This window comes from Monopterus albus, unplaced genomic scaffold (assembly GCF_001952655.1).
Source record: "Monopterus albus unplaced genomic scaffold, M_albus_1.0 scaffold103.1, whole genome shotgun sequence".
Taxonomy (NCBI): Eukaryota; Metazoa; Chordata; class Actinopteri; order Synbranchiformes; family Synbranchidae; genus Monopterus; species Monopterus albus.
Window position 1 is genome coordinate 87099 of NW_018127983.1, and position 10241 is coordinate 97339.

Genomic DNA, 10241 nt, shown 5'->3' on the forward strand with positions numbered 1-10241 from the left:
ATAGACTCTCTGTCATGCAATCACCAGAAAACTGTTACATTATAGAATTTTCTCAGGGGCAGAGGGCATGAGAATTTGGTAATTCATGGGTAAACATCTTACTGTACCTCTCATAACAGTAGAGCAAACAGAATGGGAAGAACAGAGCTGTTTCCATCATTCTTTTTTCCATTCGCTAATCATTGTTGAATGAGATTTGACCTGGTAATGAGTCAAAAAGTTAGGTCTACCATCTTTGTGGCACAGAACAGCCAACAAACAGGTGAAGCGCCCGAATGCTTGGCAGCTACAATGAGGGGAGCTGTTGTGTTATGCTGTGGGGGCATTTGGCTGACATGGTTCGGGTCTACTTGTCCCCTTAGAGTTAATTATCACTGGAAATCACCACAGAGTTGTTCTGAGTGATCACCTTTATCCTGTGATGAAACATAATCTGTTGAGAGGAATGAGGGAATATCTTTGAGGACTTGTGTTCATCCCTCCAGAGACTTGTATAATCAATGCCAAGGTGCACTGAAGCCATTCTGGAGGTCCAACACCTTACAACACCATCACCCAACACTTTAAGTTGGTTTGTCCTTTAATTTGTCACCCATCTGTACATGTGATGCATATTGTGCTACAAATGTGAAAACCTGGAAAACTACATTTAAGTCCCATTTAAATAACTTACATTTGAAAACTTAAAAAAACCTTTTTCAATTGTAAGAAATCTATAAAGTTTAAAACACCCTGTGAGAACAATGTATTGTGTGGTAAAAGTGTCGAGCACTTGCTGGAAACGGAGCAATGAACTCACCTCAGGATAATCTGAGCAGGAGACTTTTGATATTTGTCTGCAAGGACAGCGATCACAGGCTCCTGAAGCATGACCGGTTCATCTGGATGTTTCCAGGCATGCTCAGAAGAACCCAGGGGGCTGTAGGCCGTCATCACCAGGCCCTGGTCCCAGCAGCGGGCCAGCAGTTCTACCTGACCCAGGTAAGGGTGGCTCTCTACCTGTCCAATCAAAACACAGCATGAGGTCAGAATTATAAGGCCCTATCTGACATTTCTGTCAAAAATGAGTTAAAAATGAGTTATTCATATAATACTATTCTTTGATAAGACAAGAGTTTTGCTCTGTCCCCCATGCAGCCCTTGGGCTCTCTGACCACTGCATGATTCACCTCCTCCTGACACACAGGCAGAAACTGTGGTCAGAACAGTGAAGAGATGGACTTATGAGCCAAAGTCAACGCTACAGGCCTGTTATGACTGTACAGTGTTTCTGAGGCTTGGACGAGCTCTGACACTGTGACGGCATACATTGGTTTTATGAAGATGTTGTATCATCATTGTATACACCCAGTAGCACTTTTTTAAATTGTACATATGTACACATACTTATCAATCAATTGTTTTTGTTTCTTTGTTTTTATCTGTTATTTTACTCTATTTTGTTTTTATTGTGTTATCTATTGCACACTGGGAGCCACTGACCTAGAGTCAAATTCCTTGTATTTTAACATACTTGGCAATAAAGCTTGATTGATGATAGCGTTGAAAACAGAGGCTCTGTTTTTGTTTTGTTTTGTTTTAGAGTATCTCTAGTTGAGAATCCACACTATAATACATCCTCATTTGATGAGAGTAATGCTGTAGATGACAGGCCCTCTAATGCTCTAGTTAGTAGTAGTTAGCTCGTCTATGATAAGTAACAATACAAGTCTGTATATACAGTGGTAAGTTTGCTGGTTATAAGAGCACTCTGGTAAAAGGCACTTACATTTTGATTAATATTACTCTGTTTATGCTTTTAAATAATGAGGTCTTCGTTGGTCAGACTAAACCCAAAATTTAAATGTACTTCTAAATGTCATATACTGTAGCTTTTACATGAACAAGCTGGTGGACTAGTTTAAAAAAGTGTTTGTGCTTCAACAACAGACCAGAATTTACCGTTATACTTTTATAGGAACCTCAGACACACTTTTGTTTGTCAGTGTAGGTTCCAGAGGTCTGTGAGGTTAGTTAATACAGTAGCGCTGTAACAGGATTGGCGATGTTAACCCCCAGGGACATGGTTGCCAGCTTTTCCTTCCCCTGGCGGTGGGTCAGCAAACACAGGACTGCTGATGGGTGGAGCAGGGTGGGAGGGGATGCCTGGAAAGTGAGAGGATCTTCTTAGTTTAGTGCAGATTGCCGCAGTGACGGGACAACAGGAGCCAGAAGGAGCTTTAAAACATCAGAGGATTGGACATTTCACACTGCATCCAGTCCTGGAGTTCTTTTGTCTGATCTGTTTTGCATTCATTTCATTTCTGGGTGTCTACATTTATGGGTTGCTGACAGGACGTGGGACAGGCAACTCATGATGGCTGTGGTTCTGGATGCAGTGTGGCTGAGAGTGAAGAATGTCTGCAAACAGAATGGACTCCTCATCATGTCTGTGCTGGCTGTGGTCACTGGGTGCCTTTTGGGATTCTTCCTGAAGACACGACACCTCACAGAGCAGGTCAGTCTGTCTCCTGTCTGCTAGCAGTTGCACCAAAGAGACATGTCTCCTCTAAACCCTTCACATGGTTTCTTTTAAATAACTATCCGAACCCAAGGAAGTCAAACTAAACCAGGGCAGGAACAAACAGGAGACGTTCAACACATCCATGAGTATGAGAACAGACAAGGTGTAGTGAACAGAGACTAAACCAGCAAGAGATTGAGGGGAAGGAAGGAGTATATATAGTCAGGAGACCAGAGGATAATGAGCATCAGGTGGAAGCAATGAACAGTAATTGTGAACCAGGGTAAAACTGGAGCAGGTGAGGTGACACCAGACAGGAAACTAACCAAAATAAAAGCACCAAACAGGAAGCAAGTTCACAAACCATAACAGGCAGGTGGAACTCCATCAGCTTAAACAACAACATATATCACACCAGAAAACTTCACGGCCTGTGTTTATATATACCAGCGACGCCATCCAACCCAACCCTCATCCCCACGTAAACTTTGTGGCTCACCTAATGTCCCGTTTGCTTGTGTCATAATTACTACACTCACTAGAAGCTGCCAAACTATAATAGTTCATCTCTGGCTGTAAAAATGAAAGTAGCTGAATCATTTTTACAACTCTTGTTTGGGGGCCACTGGTTTAAAGGACTACACTCCCTAACAGAATATAAAGTAGGTGAAACTAGCTCCACCGTGACCACCTACCTTGACCATTCATATCACTGCAGTCTGAAAAATGTAGACTTACAATGTGCTTAAAATAGGTAACACATTGTATCAGAGATAATATCAGTGAACATTACATTTTCAAATGACACCAGTATGTTACTGGTGCATTGTAATAATTACAGACTTCCCAGATTGTAAGATGCTGTACATGGTTTAAATCTGAGTTAGTGCACTATAAAGATTAATAATTTTCCACATGAATATCCAGAAATAAACCCGACTGCATCTGTCAAACAATCCATTTTTGTGGTAATTGTCTCTGCAGTTGCAGAGTCACCTCCATTGTCATTTCTCTTAAAGGTATAGCAGACTCAAATGAAAAATCTTTGAAGGTCAAATAATTTTTCTTGTTGGCTACACACGGTATCGACTCTGTTCCAAGCAAACATTGTCAAGTTACAGGAGTTTGTGAGTACTTCAATTCACCCCCTGACCTTTGAATTAAATTGGAACACACAAGCTGAAATTGGCTTTGATTAGTGTTTTGTGATGTGAAGTGGGCTGTGTGTGTAGCAGTTGCTTTAACTCACAGGAAGAAACATAAAAAATTAGGGTACAAATTCAGGCTAAAAGCAAACCCGCAAGCTTACAGTAAATACACTGACGTTAATACAGGTGAAAGCTTCAGTGCATTGCTCAAAACACAGCCAGCTAGCAGTTTTATGGAGGGGCTTCATAAACAAAGTGCAGCCTTTTCTTTCCCATCACCCCTCTGACTAAAGCTCCATCATAGTTTCCAGTAGACTCAAAGTAGTGTATGGCTCCTATACTCTCACAATGGGAGATTACAATCCAATCAAGCAAGTGCTGTCTCCAATTGTACCTGAACTAAGAGAGCTCGTCACTGTGACTTATGACAAGGTACACACAGGAGGCACAAACCTTAATGTTTTCAGACAATTTCTGGCACCCAGATCCTTTTGGGTTTGACGTCAAAAGCTGGGAGTGGTTGTATGGGCAATCTGTTTGAGTGTGTATGCGCATTAGTTAGGTGAGATAAGATAAAACTTTAGACTGTGCAGAAGCAAAAGGATTAGCCCATATTTTAAAAGAACTTTAATTTAAAACTTAACATATTCAGATTTACATAAACATGTTAAACCATTTTCATGCAAGAACAGACTGAGTGGAAATGTATGGATAAATCTATGACACAGGTCTGCATTATAGCATTTAAGAGTCTGCATAATTAGGCCATCGGTTGCAAATTTCCCAATTAGAGGGACAAAGCATGTGAAAATAATAGAAAACAGCTCTGTAAGGCTAGACTGTATTTAACAATTAAAAGCTGAACACTCCAATATATGTTTTTATATTATTACAAATTTTAAAACTAACACTATGTACAAAATTCATGTGGGCATGAAGACATTTCATTATATATATATTTTAAATGATTCAATAAACAAGCATTGATAGTGAGTGCAGGATGTGCCATAAAAGTTCCTGTAAGTGAATGCTGGGAAATTACATGCAAAATATATACTGTACAATGTGAAAGACGTGGAAATGAGTAATATGTCCCACAGTAATATGAATATAACGTGGAGTTTGTGACGTGTGAAGTGTGGCTGCTTTTACTTTTATTATTTTGTGCTTACAGGGGTTAGACTAAACAGTTCAGTGAAGCTAACGGCTATTTAAGCACCAGGGAGACATGCAGGTCCTGACAGCAGCTGAAAACAGAAACAGCTAAACTCAACTGTCTCATAAGTTTGTAATAAAAAATAATAGTAATAAGGAAAAGAAACTGTAAATCTAAGCAAAATTAAAATTGTTGTTAAGGTGGCAGTGGTGCTACAGTCAGTTAAATTTAAAGTATGCATGTTTTAAAGGAGTACACTGGTAGTTTAGTGCTGCACTTCCATATCGACGGACTCATGTGAGACAGGAGGCAGATTTGAAAATGGACGACCAAACTAATTTCACTAGCAGCTGCTGGATCTTATAATAAAACCAACAGCATCTCTACCTTCGACCGCCTGCTATTCATCTCATTGAGTGATCATGGAGGTAGTGATGGGAAGGAGGTGGGTTGCACAATCATGGAAATGAAAGACAAGCAGAAGAAGAAGTGTAACAATATTTACAACTATTTCTAAAGCTCTGGGTGTTCCCAGGAGCACAGTGGCCTCAGCTGTGAAATTGAAGACGTTTGGGAACACCAGGATTTTTCCTAGAGTCAACTGTCTGTCAAACTGAGCAACTAGGAAGAAGGTCCTTGGTCAGGGAGGTGACCAGTGACCGGACAGTCTAACAGAGCTGCAGTACTCTGTGGAAATGGACAACCTGCTGCGAGGACAAGCATCTCAGCAGCTCTCAACCATTCAGGCCTTGATGGCAGAGTTGTTAGACAGAAGACACTTTGCGTAAAAGGCAGATGACAGCTGCTTTGTAGTAGTGCTGGGAAGAAGGGCTTTTTGATTGGAGCCGGATCTATGAGTTGAGTTCCTCTCATACAGCCGTTCAAAAGAATTGTTGCCTTTTTTGTCTTTATTTAAACATGAAGTGCACCTAGTTTCAGATCTGTGTGCCTGTCTGTTTGACCAAGGGTGGGGTGCAGCCACACACATGAGGTGCAGGGCAAAGAGGGCACGTGAAATCCTTCCTGCATGGTTGTGTTTATTTGTACTTAGAATGTAACTGCTGTGAAATGATCCATTATAAATAGATAGTCACTTCTGGCTTTTCCCGTTTAGGGGTCACCACAGCAAATTGTCACACTGATGACTCACATGTTGATATTTGGCATGTGTTTTATGCCGGATGCCCTTCCTGACATAACCCTGATTCAAACCCACACCTCAGTGGGGAGAGCGCTGCGCCTTAACCACTAGCCTACCAGGGATGACAAATGATCAGTTATAAATAATCTGATTTATTTCTCTGATTGACTGCTTTGTTTTTTATTTGCTGCTTCCTCACTTCATTGACTCTCTAGCTCACCCGACCACCTCTACTCTCTCTTTATTATTTCATAAAGTAGATTTAAAGTATGGCAGACTCTTATCTTTTCATTCCCACCAACAAGCTGTTGAATAGAATGGGTAACTGTAACATCACTACATCACCAGCTCGGAGTTTGTTAAACAGCATTTAAAGGACTCTGAGAACACAAGGGAAAAGATTCTCTTGTCTGATAAGACAAACTCAGGGTGTAGAAGTACAAGCACTATGTCTGGTGTACACCAGGTACTGATTATCACCTGGATAATACCATCCCCACAGCGAAGCATGGTGGTGGCAGCATCATGTTATGGGTGGGGAGACTTCAACACCACAGAATATCTGTGGAGAAACCTGAAGATGGTAGTTCACAGTGTGGTGGAAGAATGGGATAAACTGCCCAAATCTGGGTGTGCAAAGCTTGCAGAGAAGGGGCTTCCACAAAGTACCGAATTAAGGATTTGAAACTTTCAGAAATATGACACTTCAGTTTTTGATTTTTTAATAAATTAGCAAAAATTTGTAAGATCATGTTTTCACTTTGTCATTTTGGATTAGACAGTATCGGCTGATGGGCAAAAATGGCAACTATATTTATTTAACATTAAATCTACAATGCAGTACAGTGTGTAGAAAGTGCAGGAGTCGGAATACTTTCTGAAGTTACTACTTGTCACTACTGACTTTGTCGCTTCACTGACTTTATGGCTCCTATCTGCTTATGCTGCTGTTATGCTATGTCTTAGCATTCACCATTATCACATAATTGTCATTTGTGGCCACAATAGCTGCTATTCAGCATATTCATATTTTCAAATATTTTAAAAGCACACTCCTTCACCTTTTATATGCAGTAGCTTTATGCATGCGTGCAAGATGAGCAGAGACAAACCTTCTCTGCTGGCTGTATGTGAGTGCAACCCTGCTCTTACACAGCAAACTAAGCTCTCTGCTTAAAGAGAAAAGCTCTTTAGCTGTCATTATGCACCTGTCATACTCTGCAGCCCCCCAACCAGAGTCCCTAACCTAACACTTCTTTCCATCTTCTACATAATTATATATAGAGGAATTATATTTTTATTAACTGGAAGACAGGTTCTGCAGATGCTGTTTCAGCCATTAGTAGCTGCCTACATATTTTTCACTGAAGGTTTAGACTTAATCTCAGCTTTTATAATAACAACAAATAAGATGACTGTGACATCATGACAGAATATTACTATAGCCTCAGTGACCAGTCCAGCAACAACAACAAAATAAAATAAAGTAAAATACAAAATCTACATTATCTAATATAATAATGCTAGCTACACATAAGGGTAAAATTAAGTCACATGTCTTGCACTTGTGTCAAAAATGGGTTTGAAGTCACAAATCTAATGACTCGAAATTGACAAAACTGGCACAAAAATACCAATGACTCTGGAGTTCCTTTGGACTTTAGCCTTGACATTTAATTATTTGATATCCTTCCCAATTAAGACGTAGAATCTGGTGTGCAGAGAACCAGTTTTTTATATTCTTCTAGATATATATTTGGAATGACTTTTACATCCATCATCTATACCACTTATCCTAACGTATTCTGTTGAATATAGGAGATGATTGAATTACAGTTTAATAAAGCAAAGAAAAGATTGAGACCTTATGCACTTTCTCTCAATCACAGTCAAGGAAAATATAACAGCACCATTCAACTTTCTTCAATAGGAGACAAAAACAAATTCATAATTGATATAAAAATCAAGCCCACACACCGTAATACCAATCTATTATGCCTTTTGAGAATAATGAAATGTGCGGCGGCTTTTATGTGGCACACTGAGACACATCACACTGGCAACCCAATCAAATTCAACCCGTGAAACATTCAAGGACAGTTACTCTTTAAAGTGCATTATTATCAAACACTAATTCCTCTTGCGGAGCCCATAAACCACAGTGAACCTTTTTCAAACTCCTGATACGTTGCCAGGTTCATTTTGACAGAGTGGAGATATGTGGTGCTATTGCAGGGGATGGAAACAGCTAACAAAGGACAGCTGTCCGCTGCTGCCCTGGACAGAGGCCAGTGTGAAGCCCAGAGGACACTGAGACAAATGCACAAAAAGCTGTGAAGGCTGCAGACTTCTGCTGAGCTGTCACTCCAGGACATTGGAAACCTTGTCACTGGTGCATCTCTGACTGCGCTGCTACTTTTTTCCAATTCGTTTTACCTGCCTGTGTTTGGTGGTAACTCTGACTCCTTTTACCTTTTTAACCTTCTTTAGCAGATGATTCTGTGCAAGATATCATTCACCAAAGAACACTGCCTCCATCTACATACATATGTCTCTGGCATAGTACACAGCATATCTAGTAATAGAGGCCTGAAAGGAAGGACTGGAAACAAACAACAGTGTCTAGTTTTTACAACAGGAGCTTGTTATCCTGTTTTGTGAGTGTCTCCGAGCAAATGGGGGAAGGACTTCCTACCCTAAAAACAAAGTAGTGAGTCATTTATCAACATCTTTTCACCCCTGTCAAACAGTAAAATGGCAATTTTGTGCTTCACATCCAAGGAAAATTAAATAATATGCTCAGCTTAACATCACCTTTTTATTTATCATATTTTCAAAATGCATTCTGCTTAATCACTTGTATGATTTATGCATTCTAAGCAGGCTGAGTTGCTTGATTAAAAATAAAGTTTTTTAAATTAGGCCATTTGTAAAATAAGACAAACAGGATTTATAATCAACTTGTCTACAAGCAAGTGTTGCAAAATCAAGCATCAGCATTTTAGAAAGGACATGAGGTGATAAATGTTGTCTGGTTATGATGTTGTTAACAGGCAGAGTGAATGAGACATTATTATTGTAATTAATCAGTCATCTAATCATTTGTGCAGGGCAGGGCTTTATTCTTGCTCTCTAACACAACATTTTGGAGAAATGAACAGGGCCGCTGTGCTGGCACAGTGTTTGATTCCAGAAGACATTCTGGCTTGTTTACTCACCCTCACACTTTACATACAGTCTGAAAAACAGATGGCGGGGCCCCCAGTGCTAAAAGACAGCAATCACAGGACTGGACAAAGTTAGAACAAGACATGTATTGCCGACTAACAGTGGATTTTAGTTCTGAGTAAATGAAAACACTGAAGGGTCAGCTGGCCGGGTCAACATCTCATATGTGAACGCCTATGTTTAACCAGTTTCACTGCTAGCCAATCTCTTACGAAATAGCATCCCATAGTCGTTATCCCATAAATATATCCCATTATTTGTGTGGCATTTGAATGGCATCTAGTGCATGCTGAATGACTCAGCTTTTTATTTTTACTTTTATCTAACAAATGAATGGTTAGCAAACAGAGCCACAACACCATTTGTGCCAGTTGCCCAGGTTACATTTCCACAGGGAGCAACATCAAAGGTTTTCCACCTGATGAAGATGTATTAGGTATATTTACTCTCTTTTAGCTCTGTTTTTGTGCTCTACCAATTCTTGAGGGAAATGTCTGACACTTTGCTGCCAGCTGCCTCACTATTGCAGAGTGAGTATTGCACTTACCTCTGTCAGGTTTAGAAAAGCATGTCTTCCAATAAATTGTTGCTCTGTGTCTGGTGGATGTGCCAAATGTTTATTAACACCAAAAATTCAGGACTATGTTCTTCAAATGATTAATCCCACTCTTCTGCATCCAATGGAAATCTATTACTGCAACTTTAAAGTCCAGACCAATTGTGCAAGATTCCAAAATACAGCATAGTTAGTGTTACTGATTACAGAGGGTTTCATCAACTTGATCATATTGTCTTTACTTTTGCTGACCAGTCACTGTTCTTCATGTCTCCATGTGATCGCTTCCTATCCACCACTGGCTTGAGCTGTTCAAATCTGCTAATTGTCAGCAGAGTTTATGCACAAAAACAAACAAACAAACAAACAAGTATAAATCCAGCTTCAGTCTGACATTTCATGATCAAGGCCAAATCAAAAGCGAGACTGACTTCTTTGTGGAAAACATAAATAAATAAATGTGGTGCTAACATGGAAAATGAAAAACAGTTTTAGCCACAAAAAATAGT

General features: G+C 39.9%; 1 protein-coding gene across 2 annotated transcripts in view; it reads left to right on the plus strand.

The window, feature by feature from the left end:
• The first annotated feature begins 1453 nt into the window (after positions 1 to 1453).
• LOC109965677 (excitatory amino acid transporter 5-like) overlaps positions 1454 to 10241 on the plus strand; it is a 25137-nt gene continuing 16349 nt past the window's right edge. For both annotated transcript variants that reach the window (XM_020609890.1, XM_020609891.1), the window contains exon 1: positions 1454 to 2497. In XM_020609890.1, coding sequence (XP_020465546.1) covers positions 2354 to 2497 — 144 coding nt within the window. In that variant the 5' untranslated portion in view covers positions 1454 to 2353. The remainder of the gene's footprint in view (positions 2498 to 10241) is intronic.